The following is a 24,879-nucleotide window of genomic DNA, read 5'->3' on the forward strand; positions in this document are numbered from 1 at the left end:
AAAACAAAAGAAAATTCCATCAGACATGTGTCTCCTTCCGGGTCTCTCATCTCAGCATCTGACCCTACACCAGCCACTCTGAACACACCGACATCAGCCACTTCAGCCACGTCAACCACACCAGTCACACCAACCACTCTAGACTGGTGGGGACTTTCTCCAGAGTCTCTCAGTCTCCCCAGAGTGTTCCAGCTTCCTCCAACTTACATTTTCTCAACTGGAATTCACACAATAAACAAAGACCCCCTCCAATTATCAGGTCTTCTCTTCCTTAGAAGGCAATGGGGCCGGGGAGGCTTAAATAACAGTTTTTTTTCTGTCATGCATGTATTTGTATATTCAGAAAGAAAAATCTGAAAAAAAACGATAGAACACATTATTCTTCCCAAGAGGTGGGATCATGGAGTACTTTCACTTTCTCAGTGTGTTTTATACCGTCTGAATATTTTATGAAGAGTGTATTTTACTATTTTTCCATTTCAAGGTTTTCAAAGTACACAAGTAATTTAAAAGCCTATTTTCATTTTTCAAAGTTCATGCAATACACACAAAGCAACAGGCTTCCATGAAATTTCTTCTGCGTTTCCCCTCCCCAGAGGTCAATAGTGGTTTTTTTTTAGATCTGGATCCTTCCAGACTGTATATGCATTTGTATTCAAATGCACATAAATAGGTACACAACTATGTCTTCAGGAATCTATTTATGTAAATGTGATCATATTGTTCTTATTTTTATCACTTAAAAAAAACAAACAATATGTGTTGAAGATCCTTCCCTGTTGGTGCATCTCTTCTAACGGCTGCGTGCGGTTTCAGAGTGCGATGGTGGCGTAGTCTATTTAATCATTCCTCTATTGAAGGACATTTAGCTTGTTTCCAGTTTTTTGCTATTACAAACAATGCTTTGATAAACACCCCCATGCACTTCTCTTTATGCTCCTGGAAGAGTGTTTTTTCTACGATGGATAATGAGTCGCAGAATTGCTAGGTTGAAGGGCATGTGCACTTTTAATTTTAAGAGATCCTGCTGAATTACTTTTATCACCAGAAAAGGGCACTAACAATAAAAAACGAGAAGCAAAATGACTCTGGTTTCCCATTCCCTGACTCCCTAGCAGAACAATGAGGGAATTGATGCTAAAGTGGTCGGCACATCATTGTTTGCTAAACCGTTGAACACCCCTTCCTCCCATCTCCCCGAAGATTTGCCTCATTGCTCCCCTCTTCCTGCTGCAGGTTCAGCCCTTACGAGTGGTATGACGCTCACCCCTGCAACCCAGGCTCCGAGGTGGTGGAAAATAACTTCACTCTGCTGAACAGCTTCTGGTTCGGAATGGGGTCCCTGATGCAACAAGGTATGTGTGCCCTTAGAAGGGTGCAGACACCTTTACCAGGTCCCCGAGCTCCACCTCTGCTGGGGCTAGCTGGACTGGCTCACCGTCTGAGGCTGAAGCATATGCCAACACCTGCAGTGGGCAGGGCTCATCCCCAGCCCCTCCTGCCCCAGCTGGGACGGACATACAGCATCCTGCCTCCTGCAGTCAACCCCCTGATTCTCACCGCCACAGAATCTGCCTGAGCAAAGTTGGACTAAGGATGGAGGGAGACTGGAGACAGGGAGGCTGGGTGGAAGGCCACTGCAGAAATGAGATGGTGAGACCTGAGCCAGGGTAGTGGCTGTGGGAGTGGAGGCCAGAGATGGACTTTAAGAACTTCAGGATGTAGCAGGGACTGGACTTGGTGACTGCCTAGCTCTGGGGAGCCCAGTAGAAGGAAGGGGGCACATTTGTGGTGGGGCCATTAGCCTGAGTGCATCAGACCTGGTATACCCAGAAGGATGCCATTTTTCTCACATCCTCCTGAGGGAGGTTTGGGATAGGGTACCTGCCCCCCCACCACCACCATTCCCCTCACTCCATCCCACCCCCCGCTGGTAGCCTAGCTTCTGGAAAGATTTGCAGCTGCTCAAATATCTCAGAAAGCAGAGCACCTGCAAGGAGCAGAGGCTGGAGGACAAGCAGAGCGGGAGGGGACCCCAGCCAGGAAAGACCCCCAGAAGAACCCTACCCCCACAGTCCCTGATGACCAGAAGCCAAATGCGGATTGCCTCTGTCTACGGAGCCACTGTCAGAGCCTCTTATCTCAGGGAATGAGGAGGGAGGCAAGGACCAAAGTCTCTGCCTGGGTTAGGGCCCCACAAAGGGACAAAAAGGGGGCCAAGGAGGGAAGGAGATCCAAGGGGCAAAGAATGTCCCTCTCCCTCTCTCATATGTGTATCCTCAAGGCCTGGCACAGACCCTGGTCCTCAGTGATATCTACCAGCAAGTGCCGCAGGCGTGCATGACTGATGTTATCTCAGCGTGTCCTGAGTGCCCACGACCTGCCAGGCCCTGTGAATGAAGGACCCTGGACCCGAGCAAACTCTCAGCCGTGACAGAGGCCAGGGGTGGGGTCTAACAGAGCCTGACCGAGCTCACCAAGCAAACAACTAAAATAAGTCATTCTCCCTTTGGGGGCACCTCCAGCCCCTCGTGTGGGGGAGGGCCAGGCAGATGAGGCTGGGGTGGGGGTGGGGGAGTGGTCTCCAGCAGCTGGGAAGTGCCAGGCAGCTTGAGGGGGAAGCGCCTCATTCTGTCCCCACGACTAATGAGCGTCCTGAAGCCTCACCTTGCTGCTCTGTCCATCATCTCTGCTCAGTGACAGTTAGGAAAGAACCTGAAGGCCCCTCCACACAGTAATAGCTTCTCTTCCACCTCCTGCTGCTATTCAAAGCGTTGGCCCCTGATGTATTCCCCGCGAGGTTTTGATTAGGAGGGAGAAAAATGGGTATGTATTTGAAAAACTCTCCCTTGAGTGATTTCTTTGAGAAAAAAAAAAAAATCATCCATATCAAAACAGACGCTTTTCAGATGCAGGTCCAAATATTCTGGAAAGTTCAGGAGTCACTTGCTATTTAAATCTCTTGAAAGCCGCCTAGTTAATTACTTCAGTTAGAAGGTTTCAGCTAAACTGCTCCGCACCCAAGGTCGGGAAGGAAGAGTGATCGGCACTCTTTCTATTTCAGCAAAGAGCTTCGAAAAATGTTGATTTTTCTCCGCCTGCAAAGCATCGTACAGCAATCTTATATTTGTATACCACTCGCATTTCCAACACACTTTCCTCATCGAATTATGTCATTGCAGCAGCACCGTGGTATTTTTGTGAGGCTGGGACAGAGGAAGGACGATGCTTTGCTGAGTTCCAAAGAGAGAAAATGACAGGCACAAGACCACACAGAGAGCTGAGAGCAGGATTTACTCAAGAACCCAGGGGTTCTTGAACTTGGGACACATGCAGGTGCTCAGAGCCTGGGACCGCACGTGTGGTTCACAGACACGCATCAGAGGGTCTGACACGCCTGTGAAATAAACATTCTGCTTGTGTGTGTTTTTGTCAAGCCGTGGTTCTTGAATGTTAGCCCAGATCAGAATCACCTAGAGGGCTTACTCAACCCAGATTGCTGGGCCTCATCCCTAAAGTTACTGATTCAGTAGGTCCTGGGTGGGACCTGAGAGTGTGCCTTTCTAACAAGTTCCCAGGTGATGCTGTCAGTCCAGGAACTACACTTTGAGAACCCCTGGTCTAAGGAAGAAGTCTCAGCTGTTACTAGATTATCAGTGGAGCCTGTGACCCAGAGGACCGAGCAGCCCTGGTTTGGGCATTTTCAGGGACTATTTGTCTCCTCCTTCCTCCCAGGGTCTGAACTGATGCCCAAAGCCCTGTCCACACGCATCATTGGTGGCATCTGGTGGTTCTTCACGCTGATCATCATCTCCTCCTACACGGCCAACCTGGCTGCCTTTCTGACTGTGGAGCGCATGGAATCACCCATAGACTCTGCGGATGACCTGGCCAAGCAAACCAAAATCGAGTATGGGGCAGTCAAAGACGGGGCCACCATGACCTTCTTCAAGGTGAGACCCTCTCCCTCCCTTCACTGTCCTTCCTTAATCACACGGAGCCAGAAATCCCAAGGGCTCAGCCCCTCCCTATTTAGGAACAATTGACTTTGGGGAGCTGTAGTGATTTGACCAACGGGATGGTCCCAGCACAGATCCTAGAAGTTTCCATACCTGAGACAAGCAGCATGAATATGCTGTGTTTCCCTAAATCATCAGAGGAGAACATCAAAGGAAGCTGGAGAAGGGGGAAGGAGAAGCATGGCCCCAAAAATACACAAACAGGCCCTGGAGCCAGTAGGCTCCCTGCCCTTGGCTTTGCATCTCAGGGGCTTTCATCTCCAGGAGGCTGACCTAAGCTTGGGGTGAGCTGGGAAACACCGAGGGGACAGCAGGGGTGCATCCTCCAAGGAAGGCTTAAAACTTGAGCAAGCGTTTACGAATGTTTACCAGCATGTTACACTCGTGGAATGCTGGTGTCCAGGTAAAGCCTCTGTCACCTGCTCAGGTGCCTGCTTTCATGGGGGATCTGGCCATGACTTGGTTGCGTCTCCTGTTTTGTAAAGCACTGGCTCACTTCCTTACATTTTTTAACCTTCTACGAGAGTAGCTGAGGGTTTAGGAAACTGGCTGACCCTGACTACCAGTAGCTATAAATGTTCCCCAGTAAATTAAAGTAATAATAACTATAGTTGGCACCACTAAGAGCTCACAGTGGGCCAGGCACTGCGCTGGGCTTCATTTAATCTTCGTGACAAATCCCGTGAAGTAGGTATTGCAGTTATTTCACACGTTTGGAAACTAAGGATCAGAGCCATTAAGCAAGTTGTCCCAAGGACTCACAGCTGAAGCAGCCTGGGTCTGGCCCAGGTCTGCCTTCCTCCAGAGCCCATGTTCTAAGCCGTGGTTCTCAGACTCAGTGTGTGTCCAGATCACCTGGAAGGCTCGGGGAACCCCAGGTTGCTGGGTCCCAGCCTCTGCAGTTACTGATGCAGCAGATCCTGGGGCAGGGCCTGGAAATGTCCATTTCTAATGAGTTTCCAGATGATGCTGATGCTGCTGGTCTGGGGACCACACTTTGAGAATCACTACTCTAATGATTTCTCAGAAATGGTCAGGATTGGGACCTCTGTGGCTCTGAGTCCATTCATTCATGTATTTATTTAGTAGTCAATTGCACTCAGTCAGTCTGAAAGCCTAGGGTGTTTTCCCTTCCACTGCGTCCTGGTTCCCCATCCCCTAGCCCTTGCCTCCTTCCAGGCTGAACCTCTGAGTGATGGATTGAGCCTCCAGTGAGGCCTGAGTGAGAAGAGAAGGAAAGGGTTGGGTGGAAAGCCTTCTACCTCCTGGGCATGGCCACTCTCCTCCCCCTCCCCTGCACTCCATTCCCCTCCTCTACATGCTACCCTGACCTCACCTGTTATGAGCTCTCCCTGGTGGCTGAGGTGGTAAAGAATCTGCCTGCAATGCAGGAGAGCCTGGTTCAATCCCTGGGTCAGGAAGATCCCCTTGAGAAGGGAATAGCAACCCACTCCAGTATTCTTGCCTGGTGAATTCCATGGACAGAGGAGCCTGGCAGGGTACAGTCCACAGGGCTCCCTTCTCAAAAGTAGAAGCAGTTCCGTGCTTAGTGAGGAGGAACAAGAGGAAACAGACTCCCCTCTGGAATGCTGCTACTGGCAAACGCAGTCTTCCTGTGAGGTCACCCCCAGGTATTTATTTATAGTGAAGGGGAGATAAAGCATTGTCATAAGCACACTGGGGCTCTCTGGGACCCTGTGTATGTATTCATGAGGGTGAGCAAGCATGTGAGTATGTGACTGCATGCACGGTGCATGTAGCAGTATATAATGTGTCTATGTATATGCACATGTGTACCTACGTACGAGTCAGCCTGTCTGGGTGCTCGTGTGTCTTTCTGCTTGACCACAAGTGTCTGCATATATGCACTGGTGGGCACATGTGTGCCTGTGTCCCTGTGATCTTGGCATGTGGACACGTGACTATGTGTGAAATATGAGCTCGAGGGTCTACATGTATATATATGTGGAGAGTGCACACATGTCTGTCTGCTTAAATGTCCCCATGGGTGTGCTTACATAAGTGTGAGTGGGAGGATGGCCCATGTATGTGTGTGTGTGTGTGCGCACATGCATGCACACGCCTGCTCCTGCCAATCCCCAGGCTGCGGCCCAGCCCTTTGACTATGCCAGAGCATCCCTCATGCATTACACATGAGCCCGTCTCTAAGCAGGGCTCCCGATCAAAGAGAAGCAGCATAAATAAGCCCAGTGCAGGCTCATTGGCGCTGATTGGATGCCCTTGCCTCCCTCCATGCTAAGATGCTCAGATTGGCTTCCAAGAGCCCGGTCCCTGCTCCCCACCGAGCTACTGTCCTCGGCATCAAGCAGCACCTCCCGCAGCCCGCACCGCCCTCACCCACCTTCCCTGCAAATGGTGCAACGAGGAGGACCGGGGAGGGATGCAGATGCTACCACCCAGCTGGGATGCTGGGGCGGAAGGGCCCAGGCTCACTGGGGCCTTGGGCCAGGAAGAGCAACTGCACAGCCCCTGAAGAACCAGCTCCCCTTCCTCACTCTCCTGATCGCCAGTGAATTCCGCTTGCTGTCTGGCCACCTTGTATCCTGCTTTAATTCAAATGAAGTGCTTCTTGCCCAGCCTCCCTACCAATGGCACCAGCCATGGGACTGTTTTGTAGGCAGGGAGGAACCTGAGTGTGGCTACATTAACCACACCTTGGATGATAAGCTAGAAGCAAAGATCCTCCCAGAAGGTCCCTGGACAAACTTACTTCCTCCCTGCCCTGCCCCACCCTGCCTTGCTTAGTCCAAGCCCTCCGCCTCCCCCACACCTGTACCAGGCCTGGGGGTAGCCTCCTTATGGTAGCTTTCAAATTAGAGCTGGAAGGAAACCTGAGCTAAACCTAGAGAATCAGAGGCCCAGAGGGGCTGGGTGAATTGATCAAGGCTCAAAGGAGCTGATGTATGGTCGGTTACTCTGTCTGCACACACACTGCCCTCTCCCACAGCCCCTCTAGGGTCTTCTCCTGGAGGGGTGGGCCTCTCCCCTGCCCATGAGTGTGTACTGCAAGGTTGGCACTAGGGTTGAACAGGAATTGGCTCCAGAGGTTGCCGTTAGATGTCCTGGAGACACTGGCAAAGTCCACAATTACAGTAACATTTATTGAGCACTTACTGTGTGCTAGGCAACGTTCTGAGCACTTTACCTGTATTCACACCTATCATCCTCATGACATCCCTGGAAGGCAGACACTATTGCCACCCCCACACCGAACATAGAGTGAAAGGAAGGCTCCGAAAGTAACCTGAGTTCATACTTCTTGCCTCATATCTAACAGCCGGTGAAATGCAGCATTGGGGTTTGAACCCAAGTAGTCTGGCTCAGAGGCCTGTGCTCTTTGTCCCTGTGTCCATAGCATTTCTCCAAGGAGCCAGCTACCATCCAGGAATTCCTTGGGGGAAGAGTGAAGCCGTATCTTCCATAGCCTAGAACAGTCCTGGTACATTGTAGTTGCTTAAATACTGCACGTTGAGCGGATGCCGTTGCTGGATTAAAGGGTGGAATGAAAAGACGGCAGGAAGCAAGTAAAGCAAACACAGGAGACCATGTTGAGGCTAGGAGCCCAGCAGGGAGCATCCCTGAAGGTTCCAGAGCCCAGGGCAGATGAACTTTGGTTCTGCGGTTAGCCTGTTTCCAGGTTAAGCTGCAAACCGTCTTAAAAAGCACCCCCTGATGGAGAGGAGCACTCGAGGCAGAGAATGCATCCCCATCCAAAGATGGCAACTGCAGGAAGTGGGGCGCCAGTCTCTCGGGGAGGGGCTCCAGATCCCTTGCCCCCTACTCTGTAGCCTGGGAGACGCGTGGCTGGAGGCAGCCCGTCATTCCAAAGGAAATTTCATTTGAAGAGTTGTCAGGGAGCAGCAAGCATCACAAACAGCGTCTCCTGTGTTGTGCTCCCTCCGTCTTGGAAGATAAAAATTAATTAGGAGATAAAAAAGGAGGCCTTTGAAAGCGCTGTTTGGCTGTAAAAATATGTAGGCAAAAATGTAAAGGAGTATGTGGGGAAAGCGTGTTCTCGGCAGGGAGGGCTGGGGAGCTTTGAAGACAGAGGGTGTCGGAAGGCAGCTTCTCCAAGGATTTAGCCCTCTTTGGTCTTGCAGTAGGAGAGACATCACACGTGGGAGAGACTGTGCGTGAGCCACAGCTGCTTAGGAAAGTGACAGAGCTGGGGACCAAGACTTCCAGGCTCCCAGGGTCCCTGGCACCATCAGGCCCCACTGAGGGCATAGTGTCGCCCCATCCTAGCAACTGAGTCTGGAAGGTGCCTGGAGAGGCCATCCAGTCCAACTCCCACCTTCCAGCTGCTCAACAGACTCTGCCCTGGGCTGGAAGTCTCAGGAGGGTGCTCCCGAGCTCCACCTTTAATTCCTCCTGAGCTGACTGCTGGCCTCTCTGATGGCACTTAGCAGAAGCAGAATAGGACAGAAATGCAGTGACCAGGCAGAATTGGGTGTGGTGCAGCCTGGCACAGTCAAGTCACATCAGTCTTAGAGTCAGACAGACCAGGACTTGAGTCTTGGCTGTTGTCTCTGCTGGGTGACCATGGGGAAGTCACTTTATTCCTTTGAGCTTCAGTCTGCTCACCTGGATGATGGATTCTGAGTCCCACTGTGCCGCAAGGAGATTCAATGAACTACCGTGTATACAGTGGTTAGACCAGGGCCAGGCACACAGAGGCAAAGGCTTTCTTCCCTGATGTCCCTCCGTATGGCTGACCCAGAAGATGGACAAACTGGCTGGCTCCTTTTCTCCTTTTTCCCTGTAGTCCCCTCCTGAGGCAAACAGCAGCCCCCTGGAGAAACCACAGCCAGTAGACACCTGGAGAACCTCTCATCTTCCAGGTCCCTCCAGATTAGGTCCAGGGGGCATTGTGGAGGAGATTGGTGCCTCTGTCACAGGTTGGCTGTGTACCTCTGTGCAAAGCCGAGCACTTCAGGCGAGCCCAGAAGCCCTCAGAATAGAAGAGACACCGAGCAGGCGGCCCGAGGGGCAGCAACAGGTGCAGGGTCGGCCCGGGGATGATGGGATGTTATTGAGAATGACTCAGGTACTGGTGAGCTCTCTGTGCCTTGGTTTTCTCACCTATGAAATGGGTATAATAATGATACTCCCCTCCCCCCCATAGAGGTGATTTTTGAGAAGATTAAATGGGATAATTTATATAAGCAACTTCGAACCATACCTGACACAGGATATACATGCAATGAATGTCAGCTCTTTTTGTTGTTTATTTTCGGTGATACACAGCCCTGTTGAGCCCACAGATATGATTTTAGGGGCCAGATATTTCTTATATATATTATTTAGTGATCAGCATTTTAAAATAGGGAGATTTCTGCATTAAAAAGTCACATATCCAGCTTCTTGAAAACATGAAAGATGAAGTATCACCGAACCAGCGCTCATGCAGAGAGACAGATTGTTGGGAGCCAGGAGGGCACTCGCCCTCTCAGCTTACCAGAACTCCATTCAGCCGTCTTGACGTATTTACAGTATCCCTGCCTGGACCCTGTCAGCCCTGGAGTTTTCTACCACTGAGTCTTATGTCATTTCATTTCTATAGGAACTCTGCACTCTAGAAATTATTATCCCCAATTTCTGGATGAGAAAACCGAGCCTTAAAGAGAATTAAGGAGGCTTAAAAAGATAGAATGATGCCAGCCATTTATCAAGCACATCCTAGGAACTTAGCTCTATGCTAAGTGTATCCCTGTTTTACCCATGTGGAAAGGGAAGCTCAGAGATGTAACATCACTTGCCTGTGGTCACAGAAGGAGTTGGCATTTGAACCCAGGTAAGTGTGACACCAGAGTCCGTGCAGTGAGGCCAACCTCTCCCATTACCTCCATCCCCTGCCTGTAGCCCTCACCTCCTCACTCTCCCTACAGGGGCCAGTCTGCAACCCTTACCTCCTGACTCTCCCCTGCACGGGCCAGCCTCAGGGCCTCATGCAGTCTGTAGAAGCAGCTGCTAGGCCAAAGGATCAGCAAGTCTGTGCTGGGAAGGTGGGCAGAGGTGGGGGCCTCAAGAAGCCCCCTGATCCCCATGAAAATAACCCAAGAGACATGATGCTGGAGTATGTGGATCCAATAAGGCCAAAGACTCCACATCCAGGGATAAGAAAGCCAATTAATCTGGGAAAAGGTCTCCTCTCCAGTATGGAAAATACCCGAGGTCTCGCATGGAATCACATTGCCACTGCCTCCCCGCATACATTCCCTGAGATTCAGCTCCCTTTGGAATTGATTTATGTTTATATATATATATATACCTATATACATTTTCTTGTACAGAAATGTTAAATTCTCAAGATTAAATATCTTCAGTTGGGGAAAATCAATTTACTTCTTTGAGAAGGCTAGAATTGAAAGTCATGAGCCTGAAACTTACTTTCTTGCCAATTTCACTGATAAAAAAAGCCTCTCCGTCCTGGCGTGTCGCCCTGTATCAGCTGCTCCAAACGATTCCATTAATTGATTGGGTGACTGGCCCTGAAACAGCGCTTCTTAAGGTTCCCACTGGAGCTGGGGGACAGGCAGGATTGAATTGGAGCCATAGTGATGTGGGACCTCCCCTGGGGTGGTGACTACTTGGGCCAGTGATGGAACTCGGACTGCTGGTGACCCGGCCCAGGAAGGTGGGAGAGGGGCTGAGATTCCAGGAAGGGCCCTGGCTGTAACCCTCCCTGCCTCAGAGGTACCAGAAGGAAGTTTCTCAGGGATGTACTCGGAATCATGGAATATCACTTAAGGACGGGACAGAATCTAAGGGGAATTAGAAACCATGAGTGGGTTTTGTGGAAAATGGGGATCCCAAGATATGAGACAACACAGGGGCTGGCCTTTCTGGGGAGGCAGGTTTCGGGCTCATCTGCCTGCAGGTGATGGAGATAGTGAATTTGCTGACACTGGAGCCAGGAGAGCAGGAACTATGGAAATCAGTATCACAGCCAGCTTCCCGCTCTATTGTTACTTTTCACCTGAACTGGCCCAAGTTCTCCGGTGTCCTTTCCCATCTTCCTCATCCTGGTCCTTTACCTGCTGCAGGCGTCTCTCCTCAAAGCCCATCAGCCCCAATACCAGTCCCTCCCCACTCCAGCCTCCAATGGGAATTTCTGTCTACATTTATGATGGGGTGTTCCTGGGAAGAGCATATGTTTTGATGTCTGGCAGGCCTGTGTATAGGAGGAACTAGGTGTTGGGGTGTTAAGGAAGAGGACTCAGGGAAGGGTTTCCAGAAACAGGAGAAGTTCATCCCCTCTGACACAGAGGGAATGGGACAAGGCTCCCTGAATGGTTCATTGTCAAGATACTGATGGCTAGTTGTGGGGAGAATGAGTGGGTAAGCTGGGTGAGGAGCAGAGATGGCGGGATGGTTGGTGATGGGTAGGTGGACAAGAGAATGGGGGGGTATTGGGTGGATGGATAAATAGGTAAAAGACTGGGTGGATAGTTGCATAGTTAGTAGAATGAATTGGTGTGTAGATAGTGTGAGAGGATAGGTGAGAATACAAACATGACAAAAAGAGAATAGATGGGCAGTGGATGGGTGGGTGGATGGATATGTAGATGGAAGGATAGATAGTTGGATGGATGGACACATTGGGAGATAGAAGGGGAGCCCTGATGGCCTCAGCCACTCCTAATTCCCACCTCTAGGAGAAGAAGGAGAATTTGGAAAGCAGGAGGGACTGGGATGGAAAAGGAGTTGAGGTGCTAAAATCACTGATGAGAGAATAGTATTTAGTTTTTATATATCTCAGGCTTCCCTGGTAGCTCAGGTGGTAAAGAATCTGCCTGCAACGTGGGAGACCTGGGTTCAATCCCTGGGTTGGGAAGATCCCCTGGAAGAGGGCATAGCAACCCACTCTAGTATTCTTGCCTGGAGAATCCCATGGACAGAAGAGCCCAATGGGCTACAGTCTATGGGATTGGAAAAGAGCTGGACACGACTTAGCAACTAAACAACAACAACAAACCAAGAAAGCAGAGTGCCTGAGGCCGTGTGTCCCTGGGAAGCAGGAATGACTGGACTTGGATAATCTTATTAGAGGAATAGTTGCAACTGATTATCTGAGAAAGCGACTATATTGGGAATAAAAGCAGCTTGTGTCAGCATGTGTGTAAGAGAGTATATCAGTTACCTGCTGCTACATAACAAATTACCCCAAACTTAGTGTCTTAAAACAACAATATTATGATCTCTCAGTCTGTGGGTCAGGAATCAGCACAGCATAGCTGGGTCGTCTGCAAAGGGCCTCTCACAGGCCAGGATCCATGTGGTGGCTAACGCTGCACCTCCAGGTCCAGCTTTCAAACTCACTCAAGTAATAGTTGGCAGCCTTCAGTTCCCCCAGGCTGTTGGACTGAGGGCTTCCGTCTCCCCACTGACTGTTGGCTAGAGGCTGCCCTCTGATCCTTGTCATGTGGACCTCTCCACGGGGCAGCTCACAGCATAGCAGTGAGCTTCCATCAGAGCAGCAAGCCAGAGAGAGTACAAGCAAGGCAGAAGTCAGCCTCTCCTGTAACTTAATCTCAGATGTGAGATTTCCCATCACTCGTGGAAAAAGTGAAAGTGAAAGTCGCTCAGTCGTGTCTAACTCTTTGCGACCCCATGGACTGTAAAGTCCATGGAATTCTCCAGGCCAGAATACTGCATTGGGTAACCTTTCCCTTCTCCAGGGAATCTTCCCAACCCAGGGATGGAAACCCGGTCTCCCGCATTGCGGGCAGATTCTTTACCAGCTGAGCCACAAGGGATGCCCAAGAATAGGGGAGTGGTAGCCTATCCCTTCTCTAGCAAACCTTCCTGACCCAGGAATCAAACCGAGGTCTCCTGCAGTACAGGCAGATTCTTTACCAGCTGAGCTATCAGGGAAGCCCATCACTCCTGGGGGGCAGGGGTTAAAAGCAAGTCACTGGGCCCAGCCCACACTGCAGGGGAAGGGATCTCACCAGGGTGTGAATCCCAGGGACAGCGATCATTGGAGCCAGTTTGAAGCTTCAGACTATGAGAATCTGGGCAGGAAAAGGGACAGAGTTAGAGCAGACCCGAGGGAAAAGCTGGAGGGGGCAGAGTCTGGGTAGCAGAAGTTATCTAGAAAATAAGAGATGTCTGGAGAGTCCGAAGAGCTGAAAATCAGGAATGTTCTTAAGGGCAAGAGCAGTTAAGTGTGGGGTTGGGGTGGGGAGCGTCTGGGGCTACAGGAGGATGAAAAAGTTGAGGAGCAGGAATAGCTGATCATGGGACAGGCTGAGGATAGGCAGGAGTGGGATCAGCCAGCTTGCTGCTCCAGTGGAACCCACTGAGGGGCTCCAGGCATCTGAGCCCTCCCAGACCTTTGGCTTCAGGGCAGATAAACTTGCAGGAGGAGAGTCTCTGTGAAGGTGCCCTCAGAGCCTATGCCCAAAGGCGGCATCACTGGCACTCAAGAGATTCTGGGCTCAGGTGGAATCTCGAGTGAGGCGCTGCCTGCTGCTCTGGGGCTCCCTCCTCCCCAGGCACTTTTGGAGAGACAGCCCTTAAAACTAGGAGGCACCTGGAGAGTCGAAGGTCCACTGTCCTCCCAGCCCCCTCCCCCACCACTCCTGACAGTCACAGCTTCTCCCTTCTCCCCAGCCCCACACCAGCCTCTTGGAGCACACTCATGCCATCACGCACCCCGGAAATGGGCCAGGTGCCAGTCAGACAGGCCGATATCACAGACAGGCACAGCCAGACTCAGAAAAAGCCAGGGACAGTGGGGACTGCAGAGCCACCTGCTCCCCTGGGATGCATGGAGGGCTGATCCCTGCTGGGAGCAGGCAGCCTGCAGACACTAAGATCCCAAGAAATCTCATGAAGGCATGCACCTTGTTCTGCCCAGTCCTTTCCGGCAGCAAGAGACACTGAATCTCTCCTGGCCCCAGGCCCTTCCTGAGTTCCCCCAGCTGGGGATCAAGCACAACAGTCCACACACCAGCCTGTTCTCAAGGATGCTGGTTCCACCCAGGCAGCAGCATCCAGCCCGGGACACCCTGGAACCAGAGGGTGAGGGGGCATCCAGACTACCTGCTCTGACTATCCCTACTCTCCTGCCCTCTCAGCAATTCTTACCCTGCTTCTTTTTCACTGTATTGATGGAGAACAAACAGGAACCCTTGCCTGAGACAAACGTTCCCCAGGAACATGGTGCATAAGAGGGACTGCTTGAAGTGGGAGTAGGGGGCCCAGAATCCACCGAGCTTTGCCCTCCTCAGCATCCACCCACCTTCCCGGCCACCCTCACAGCAGTTTCTAAGAGGCAGGGAAGCTCAGTGGTTAGGAGCATGGACTCTGGAGTCAGATAGCCCGGTTTTGCCAGTTTGTGTCTGAGTAAATCAGGCAAATTGAGGCACAGCTAAACCCCATTCTCTTATCTGTAAACTGGAGCTAGTGATAGTACTGGGTTGGCCGAAAAGTTCATTTGGGTTTTTCCATAAGATGCCATGGAAAAACCAAAACAAAATTTTGGCCAACCCATACCTGCCCCCTCTGACTATGGGGAAGAATCAGTGAGTTCATGCAGGTAAAGCACTTGGAACATGACCTACATGTGTTTAATTGTTTAATAAATCTTAGAGAAATAAATTTTTAAAGAAAAGCCTGAAGACCTCTTGTGCCACAGCAAAGAGTCAAGGGTTTCCATGTGGGTGGACCTGAGTCTGACTCTCAGCTTTACGATCAGATGCCACGTGTTTGAGGGCATACCCTCCCAGGGCCTCAGTTTCCACATCTGAGCAGTGGGTGGAACTCACTCACTCTAAGGACTGTGCACAGGATTCAGTGACCCAGCCCTGCTGAGAGTGAGCAGTGCTTGGCCCCTGTGTGGTCAGTAACTGTGTGTGCATCACCCCCACTGCTTCCCCGTGGCCCAGAAATCCAAGATCTCCACCTTCGAGAAGATGTGGGCCTTCATGAGCAGCAAACCTTCGGCGCTGGTGAAGAACAACGAGGAGGGCATCCAGCGGACGCTGACGGCCGACTACGCGCTGCTCATGGAATCGACCACCATCGAGTACGTCACTCAGAGGAACTGCAACCTCACCCAGATCGGGGGCCTCATCGACTCCAAGGGCTATGGCATCGGCACGCCCATGGGTGAGCACAGGGGCTGCAGACAGGAGGGCGGCGGGGGACAGAGGTGGGCAAGACCCCCAGGTTCACTCTTGCACACACGTGGCCTCCCACTCCCTCTCTCAGATCACCCCCTGAGCCTTGAAAGGGCTCAGCCCAGAAACAAAACGGCAGAGTCATAAGCCTCATGTGGTCAGCGCAGGCCTGAGCAGAGGAGACCCGGGGGCAGACACAGAGATGGGGGTCAGTTAAGGTCTTGCCTCCTCTCTCTGACTTCATCCCTGCTGAGGCAGCTCAGATACACTGGGCCTTCCAGAGGCCTGCGGGGACAGGGATTCATAGGCAAGACTCTCCACCCTGGATCCGTGGAGACATCATTGATGAATTAAAAGAGGGGCCTCCTGGCACTGGGGGTCCCCTTCAGAAGAGTGTGCTGAGAGGGCTAGTGACGGTGGCTAGCCCCTGCCAGGGTGTTGGCGGGGGCGCACAGACCGGCTGAAGGCCACTGATGGCCAGGGCCCCCTCTCCCCCACCCAGGCTCCCCGTACCGGGACAAGATCACCATTGCCATCCTGCAGCTCCAGGAGGAGGACAAGCTGCACATCATGAAGGAGAAGTGGTGGCGGGGCAGCGGGTGTCCCGAGGAGGAAAACAAAGAGGCCAGCGCCCTGGGCATCCAGAAGATCGGGGGCATCTTTATCGTCCTCGCCGCCGGGCTGGTCCTGTCTGTGCTGGTGGCTGTGGGCGAGTTTGTGTACAAGCTCCGCAAGACCGCAGAGCGAGAGCAGGTAAACCTCCAAGAACTGGAGCGGGCCTGGGGAAGGTACGGAACAGATCAGGGGCCACACTGGCTTCACACTCCTTAGGTGCCAGGGGCAAGGTGGTGTCCGATCCCACCCCTCCCCCCATAGCCCACTCTGCGTCCCATTCTCCAGGAAGCCCTACCAGCCCCATTCTGCACGCTTTCCCATCATGCTGGCTCCATGCTAGGCCATGCCCATCATCCCCAGCTGGACCACACACTAGCCTGGTCGGGTCTTCCTGCCTCCTCTCTTTCTCTCCACCAGCTGCTTTCCATACAGCAGCCAGTGCCCTGTTTAAAACTTAATTCGAACTATGTCGTTCCCCTGCATAAACCCCTCTAGGGTAATTGTGGATGCTTCGTGATGCTTACATAGGGGTTCATTATACTGTTCTCTTCACTTCTGCATATTTTTGGAAATTTCCATAATCAAAAGTTTAACAGAGAAAAAGAGTTAAGAGGGTTAACCCAAGCTTGCTAGGTTCACCCCCTCTGATTAATTCACGTGTGGTTGGGCAGTGGTTCTGGGTCCCAGTAGCAAATTGGAATCACAGGGAGAAAGTGTTTTAAGTGCTAATACCCTGGCCTCACTCCCAGAGACTATGTTTTAATTAGTCTGTGGTGGCCCCTGGGAATGGCTTCTTAAGAAAGTGTACGGAGTGATTTGAATGTGTACCTTGAGTGGAGGGCCAGTGGTCTGTGGGGAAGCTCTTCTCACAGGGAAGTTGAAAAGGAGACAGGACAAGTGTGGAAGGAGATTGCAGTTAAGTCTTCTGTATAAGATGCACTTACACATCCACCCAAAATTCAGTGGAGTCATTTCTAATCAGTAAGCCAGAGTGAGCAAAGAGGAAGGGCAAAGATAATTCTTGGTGTTCAAGTTCTCACAGGTGTGAGAAAAGGGACATGTTACCACATTGCTCAGGAGGAGTCCAAGAGTGTAAGTTTCTGGAAGGTAACTCTGCAGTATGGCCAGAGTCTTTAAAGGAGGCTACATGTTTTGATCAGTCAATTTCTACTTTTAGAAATGTACCCAATGGAAGTGGCCAAAACATGTGCAATTTTATTGACAAGAATGTTCATTGACGTGTTCATTGTAATGTGAAAAAAAATGTGAGAAAACCTAAATGTTCAATAATTGGGAATGGTTTTAAAAATTATGATTCATCTAAGAACAATCAAATCCTTTAGGTTACATTAGAATTACATTACAATTGAAATGCGCTCCAAATTCCACTAAAAAGCCTACAGGATCTAGTCCTTACCCACCTCTCCAGCTTCCTCTTTCCCACTCTCCCCTCTCTTACTCTGCTCCACACACACTGGCCACGTTTTTAGTCCCTAACCAGCCAAGCACATTTCTGCCTTAGGGCCTTTGCACATGCTGTTCCAGCACCCTGCACTGTGCTTCTCCCAGAGCCCCATATTCTTAGAGTCTTCTGGTCATCAGCTGAAGCTCAAGTAGTCTTTCCCACCTATCCCCACTCCCCACCCAACTCTATCCCATTTCAATGCTTTATTCTCTTAATAGTTATCTCTTTCTGAAACTATTTATTTGTTCACATGTATATTATCTGTTTCTATCCCATCATCAGTGTTCCCTGAGCGCTAGGACCTTGTCTGTATTTTTCACTGCTCTGTTCCTAACACCTAGAACATCAGTGCCTGGCACAGAGTTCAGCTCAGTTCAGTTCAGTCGCTCAGTCATGTCCAACTCTTTGTGACCCCATGGACTGCAGCACACCAGGCCTCCCTGTCCTTCACCAACCCCAGAGTTTACTCAAACTCATGGCCATTGAGTCAGTGATGCCATCTGACCATCTCATCCTCTGTCATCCCCTTCTCCTCCCGCCTTCAATCTTTCCCAGCATCAGGGTCTTTTCAAATGAGTCAGTTCTTCGTATCAGGTGGCCAAAGCACTGGAGTTTCAGCTTCAACATCAATCCTTCCAATGACTATTCAGGACTGATTTCCTTTAGGATGGACTGGTTGGATCTCCTTGCAGTCCAAGGGACTCTCAAGAGTCCAACAGTTCAAAAACATCAATTCTTCAGCGCTCAGCTTTCTTTATAGTCCAACTCTCACATCCATACATGACCACTGGAAAAACCATAGCTTTGACTAGACGGACCTTTGTTGACAAAGTAATGTCTCTGCTTTTTAATGTACTGTCCAGGTTGGTCATAACTTTTCTTTCAAGGAGCAAGCATCTTTTAATTTCATGGCTGCAGTCACCATCTGCAGTGATTTTGGAGCCCAAAAAGAAAAGTCGGACACTGTTTCCACTGTTTCCCCATCTATTTGCCATGAAGCGATGGGACCAGATGCCATGGATCTTAGTTTTTTGAATGTTGAGCTTTAAGCCAACTTTTTCACTCTCCTCTTTCACTTTCATCAAGAGGCTCTTTAGTTCTTCTTCACTTTCTGCCATAAGGGTGGTGCTATCTGCATATCTGAGGTTCTTGATATTTCTCCTGGCAATCTTGATTCCAGCTTGTGCTTCATCCAGCCCAGCAATTCTCATGATGTACTCTGCATATAAGTTAAATAAGCAGGGTGACAATATACAGCCTTGACGTACTCCTTTTCCTATTTGGAGCCAGTCTGTTGTTTCATGTCCAGTTCTAACTGTTGCTTCCTGACCTGCATACAGATTTCTCAAGAAGCAGATTGGGTGGTCTGGTATTCCCATCTCTTTAAGAATCTTCCACAGTTTGTTGCGATCCACACAGTCGAAGGCTTTGGTGTAGTCAATAAAGCAGAAATAGATGTTTTTCTGGAATCCTCTTGCTTTTATCAATGATCCAACAGATGTTGGCAATTTGATCTCTGGTTCCTCTGCCTTTTCTAAATCCAGCTTGAACATCTGGAAGTTCACGGTTCACATACTGTTGAAGCCTGGCTTGGAGAATTTTAAGCATTTCTTTACTAGAGTATGAGATGAGTACAATTGTGTGGTAGTTTGAACATTCTTTGGTATTGGAATGAAAACTGACCTTTTCCAGTCCTGTGGCCACTGCTGAGTTTTCCAAATTTGCTGGCATATTGAGTGCAGCACTTTCACAGCATCATCTTTCAGGATTTGAAATAGCTCAACTGGAATTCCATCACCTCCACTAGCTTTGTTCGTAGTGATGCTTCCTAAGGCCCACTTGACTTTGCACTCCAGGATGTCAGGCTCTAGGTGAGTGATCACACCATTGTGGTTATCTGGGTCATGAAGATCTTTTTTGTACAGTTCTTCTGTGTATTCTTGTCACCTCTTCTTAATATCTTCTGCTTCTGTTAGGTCCATACCATTTCTGTCCTTTTTTGTGCCCATCTTTGCATGAAATATTCCCTTGGTATCCCTAATTTTCTTGAAGAGATCTCTAGTCTTTCCCATTCTATTGTTTTCCTCTATTTCTTTGCATTGATCACTGAGGAAGACTTTCTTATCTCTCCTTGTTATTCTTTGGAACTCTGCATTCAAATAGGTATATCTTTCCTTTTCTCCTTTGCTTTTCATTTCTCTTCTACTCACAGCTATTTGTAAGGTCTCATCAGACAACCATTGCCTTTTTGCATTTCTTTTTCTTGGGGATGGTCTTGATCCCTGTCTCCTGTACAATGTCATGAACCTCCGTCCATAGTTCTTCAGGTACTCTGTCTATCATATCTAATTCCTTGAATCTGTTTCTCACTTCCACTGTATAATCATTAAGGGGTTTGACTTAGGTCGTACCTGAATGGTCTAGTGGTTTTCCCTACTTTCTTCAATTTAAGTCTGAATTTGGCAATAAGAAGTTCATGATCTGAGCCACAGTCAGATTCTAGTCTTGTTTTTGCTGACTGTATAGGGCTTCTCCATCTTTGGCTGCAAAGAATATAATCAATCTGATTTCAGTGTTGACCATCTGGTGATATCCATGTGTAGAGTCGTCTCTTGTGTTGTTGGAAGAGGGTGTTTGCTATGACCAGTGTGTTCTCTTGGCAAAACTCTATTAGCCTTTGCCCTGCTTCATTCCGTATTCCAAGGCCAAATTTGCCTGTTACTCCAGATGTTTCTTGACTTCCTACTTTTGCATTCCAGTTGCCTATAATGAAAAGGACATCTTTTGGGGGTGTTAGTTCTAGAAGGTCTTGTAGGTCTTCATAGAACCATTCAACTTCAGCTTCTTAAGCATTACTGGTCAGGGCTTGGATTACCGTGATACTGAATGCTTTGCCTTGGAAATGAACAGAGATCATTCTGTCGTTTTTGATACTGCATCCAAGTACTTCATTGGACTCTTTTGTTGATCATGATGGCTACTCCATTTCTTCAAAGGGATTCTTGCCCACAGTAGGAGATATGATGGTCATCTGAGTTAAATCCACCCATTCCAGTCCATCTTAGTTCACTGATTCCTAGAATGTCGACGTTCACTCTTGCCATCTCCTGTTTGACCACTTTCAATTTGCCTTGATTCATGGACCCAACATTCCAGGTTCCTATGCAATATTGCTCTTTACAGCATCGGACTTTACTTCTATCATCAGTCACATCCACAACTGGGTGTTGTGTTTGCTTTGGCTCCATCTCTTCATTATTTCTGGAATTATTTCTCCACTGATCTCCAGTAGAATATTGGGCACCTACTGACCTGGGGAGTTCATCTTTCCGTGTCACATGGACTACAGCCTTGTATAACTCAATGGAACTATGAGCCATGCTGTGTAGGGCCACCCAAAACAGACAGATCATGGTGGAGAGCTCTGACAAAACATGATCCACTGGAGAAGGGAATGGCAAACCACTTCAGTATTCTTGCCTTGAGAACCCCACGAACAGTATAAACAGTATGAAAATGGCACAGAGTAGGTCTCGGTACATAGTTGCAGAATGAAGAGGGGAGGTAAGGAGGGAAGATGTCCTGCATTTAGTAGAGGAGCAAGAGGAAGCTTGGTGAGGTCACACGGAGGGTAAGAGACAGAATTCAAAGCCAAGTCCTCGTTCCCCAGTACCATATGACCTAACTACAACCTATCTGAGTGCTGATGCCCAGGCCTCCCCGGGCAAGTTGAGGCATTGACAGCCTGCTGCCTTCTCGACAAGCCATGGGACAGCCTCTGGCAGCTGGTCTCATAGAAGCCACTGCCATCAGATACCTGTGGGCAGTGCTGCACTTGAGCTGTCTCTCTTGGATGCCCACAGGGACCCAAGCCAGCAAAAGCCCTACAGGGACTGCCTTCCCAGTGAGAAATCTGTACTAGACTTTCCTGAATGGGAGCAAAGTGACTCCTCCCTTCAATGGGAACCCCTTTCACAGAGGTTATCCATATATTCATCAAGTGTTTCTTAAGCCCTGACTCTGAGCCAGGCCTAGAGCTGGAGGCTGGGCTCATAGGATGAAACTGCTGGTTCCTGCCCTCAGAAGCTAGTGGAGAAAAGTCAGGCAGGTGAACTACTCAGACTTTAATGTGCATGCCAGTCAGAACCACAGTTTGTTCATCAGTAAAATGGGGCTAAGATGATATCACCTTAGATTCCAACAAGGACGTGATGCTTTCTGGGCTGCTCTCCAAACTACCTGGGCTTCCCTAGTGGTTCAGTGGTAAAGAACCCACCTGCCAATGCAAGAAATGAGGTTCAATCCCTGGGTTGGAAAGATCCCCTGGAGAAGGAAATGGCAACCCACTCCAGTATTCTTGCCCAGGAAATCCCATGGACAGAGGAGCCTGGCAGTCCATGTGGTTGCAAAAGAGTTGGACACAACTTAGCGACTAAACAACAACAACTCACACTAATCACCTTGCAGTGGGCAGAGGGCGGGTGGCGAAAAGGTGTGAAGGAAACCTGGAGGCCTTAGCACAGGCTCTGGGAGGAAGGGGAGGAGTTGGCTGGAGTTCCATGGCCAGGCCTCACCCCTGTGCTCCTTTCCCTCCCACCCCCGACCCCAGCGTTCCTTCTGCAGCACCGTGGCTGACGAGATCCGCTTCTCCCTTACCTGCCAGCGTCGGGTCAAGCACAAGCCACAGCCTCCCATGATGGTCAAGACTGATGCCGTCATCAACATGCACACATTCAATGATCGCCGGCTTCCAGGCAAAGACAGCATGACCTGCAGCACATCATTGGCCCCCGTGTTCCCCTAGGCACAGGTGGGGTGGGGACCGCCGGCCTGGGGGCAGGGTGGAGGAAAGCAAAGGAGACTGGAAGAACATCCCCAAGCCCCACACTGGACTTGGGGACCAGAGCTGCTGCCTGCCTGTTGGGCCAAGAGCCCTCTGCCCTTACCTACCAGGAAACCAGCAGGCCCCCAGGCCAGCTGCTTGGGCTTCACCCTCCTCTTGTTTCTTCTATGGGTTTCTAAAGCTGCCAGCCAAGACAGCCAAGGCCAAAGGAAGCACATGCCTCTCTCAGGCCAAATTCACCTGCCCCTCAACTCTCTTCTATAGTCAGAAGTTTCTACCATGGCCCTGCAGGGGCCAAAGAAAACAGGAAACAGCTCTCATGTTGCCGCTCCTTCCCCACGAGGGCAGGCCTCCTGGAACTTGACTATGAGACCAGAGACACAGACCTTGGGTACCGAAAAGGATGTTATCGTTTGGCTGCCGATGGGAGCTGAAGCTGGAGGACAGCCACCCCACATGCCTGGTCAGAAGGAAGAACTCATCCCCCAGGGGCTGCTCACATGGTCCTCATCTCCTGGACTTGACACCACCCATGGTGGAGCCCCTGTTTGGGCAAAGTTAAAGGCAGGAGCCTCGCAGGGAAAAAGAGGAGTTTGGAGTCTGGGAGAGAGGAGGATGCACAGAGAATGCCAATTTGAATTCTTCCGGACAATGTCCCAAAGGGTCCCGCTCCTCTAGAAGGTCTCTAGGAGTGGGAGAGTGGTCGGAGCAAATTCTCCGCCCTATTGTGACCGGAGGAGAAAGGACCCGCGGGATCTCTCGCAAAGGATGCCCGGAGACTTGGCCAGAGGAACAGTGGATTCCATGGAAATCCCACAGGCCCTTGAGCCATTGGATTTTATTTTGCTGGTTTCCAAGCTGTTTTCTAAACCCCGGTGGCATTAGGACGCTTGAGCTCTTTGCCATCTACTCTTCAGCAACTCCCCATTCCTGGCCAGTTGACCTTGACCGTTTTCTGTCATCATGGAAGGAGGAAAGTAGCCTAGATTGAAGTGAACATTGTCACCTTCCTCCAAGGAGGATCAAGTCCATGGCACAGGCTCACTTTGGGGTAGATGGGGAAAGCTGGATTGGGGGGCGCTTAAAGAACTCCATGCCTCCTGGACTTGTCAAACCTGAAGATGCCCCCCAGAGAAAGAAAATTTCCAGGGAGCAGAATAGCCTCCCTGGTAGAGGCCCCTGGAATGGGGAGGCTGAAGCTGCCTCCTGGAGGATTAACCAAAGACCCCACACAGAGATACAAGGTTGTGGTAGCCCCTGGTCTCTTGTCCAGAGGAGCTGGGACCTTGTGGGGTTTGGGGGTTCAGCAGAGGAGGTGCAGCGAGGGGTGGGCCAGGTGATATGTGGGTTCCAGCCAGCTGGGACAGATACTCTAGGTCTGAGATGTAAGATTCTGGGAGGAGAATGAGACGTGGAGGGATTAGGAACAAAGTGTCCTTAAAGAGAGCATGATGAGGCCAGCAAGGCTGCCCATGGCCAAGGGCAGAGGGCAGGCTTTGTGCCAGGGAAAGGGGGCTAGAAATCTGTACAGAGACCAGGAGACAACAGCCACCCACCCCCTGCCACTCTTCTGCTTCTGCTTGGGACCCTGGTTAAGAAAAGAGCCACATTTAGGTCTCAAGAACCTTCTCAGCTGGGGTGAAGGGTAATCTCTAACTCTCCTCAGGAGTCCCAAAGCAGGAGAGCACAGTGGACGCATGTAATAACTATCGTCCCTTCTCCAAACTGGGCCAAACCAGCTAGTTCTCAGGGCCACAGCAGTTCTGACAGGCTGTGAGCACTGGAGGTGGGAGAAGAGGGATGGAATGCCACGTGGCCAACACGCATCATGATAGGAAAAGCCATGCTGTTGTGAGCTCCTGGATGTAGGAATGTATGTGTGTCTGTGTGTGCGTGCACATATATGTGTATCTTCGTATGTCTGATCTTTGGGGGCTGGGCATGAAGGATAAATGAGGGCATGTAACAGAGTCCTGGGCATGCAATAATAGGAGAATCCTTTGGGTTCTGATATGTGTGTGTGTGCACGTGTGTGTGAATTTTGGGTGAAGGAGATAAATCTGGAAAAGCAGCAGGACCCCATACATGTAAAAACAGGAGAAGCCATGCCATATTGGGGTTCTGGTGAGTATACATATGTATACATATGTGAACAACTGTGTATGCTTGTGTGTGTGTGTGTGTGTGCACGCGCGCGCTTTTGTGCACCTAATGGCAGAGGGTGGAGGACAAGATAAAATATGTTTTAATGGAGAAGCTACTGCTGCTGCTAAGTTGCTTGAGTCATGTCCGACTCTGTGCGACCCCATAGACGCCAGCCCACCAGGCTCCCCCGTCCCTGGGATTCTCCAAGCAAGAACACTGGAGTGGGTTGCCATTTCCTTCTCCAATGCATGAAAATGAAAAGTGAAAGTGAAGTCACTCAGTTGTGTCCGACTCTTCGCAACCCCACGGACTGCAGCCCACCAGGCTCCTCTGTCCATGGGATTTTCCAGGCAAGAGTACTGGAGTGGGGTGCCATTGCCTTCTCCAATGGAGAAGCTAAATAAGTTTAAATGGAGAAGCCATGTCATCCAGGGGTCTGTCTATGAGCACATGTGCATGTGTGTGTGCAGTGGAGGGAACTAGACCGGTGCACAGCACAAGGGAGTGCATGTTGTATGTGAGGAGCCACGTGGGCCTGGAGTTCATGTGTATGTGTTCACATATGTGTGTTCAAACGTGCACATATGTTCCAGCTCACAATAGGAGCAGAGATGGACAATCAGGAAGGGAACTAGAGTCTGG

General features: G+C 50.2%; 1 protein-coding gene across 1 annotated transcript in view; it reads left to right on the forward strand.

Moving 5' to 3' along the window:
• The window catches only part of GRIK3 (glutamate ionotropic receptor kainate type subunit 3), a 245,663-nt gene extending 221,727 nt beyond the window's left edge, over positions 1 to 23,936 (forward strand). The window contains exons 12-16 of the mRNA XM_027537803.1: positions 1,237 to 1,355; positions 3,736 to 3,953; positions 14,936 to 15,158; positions 15,672 to 15,922; positions 21,859 to 23,936. Of these exons, the coding sequence (XP_027393604.1) occupies positions 1,237 to 1,355; positions 3,736 to 3,953; positions 14,936 to 15,158; positions 15,672 to 15,922; positions 21,859 to 22,053 (1,006 nt within the window). The 3' untranslated portion in view covers positions 22,054 to 23,936. The remainder of the gene's footprint in view (positions 1 to 1,236; positions 1,356 to 3,735; positions 3,954 to 14,935; positions 15,159 to 15,671; positions 15,923 to 21,858) is intronic.
• Positions 23,937 to 24,879: the final 943 nt, after the last annotated feature.

The sequence above is a fragment of the Bos indicus x Bos taurus genome, chromosome 3, assembly GCF_003369695.1.
Source record: "Bos indicus x Bos taurus breed Angus x Brahman F1 hybrid chromosome 3, Bos_hybrid_MaternalHap_v2.0, whole genome shotgun sequence".
Taxonomy (NCBI): Eukaryota; Metazoa; Chordata; class Mammalia; order Artiodactyla; family Bovidae; genus Bos; species Bos indicus x Bos taurus.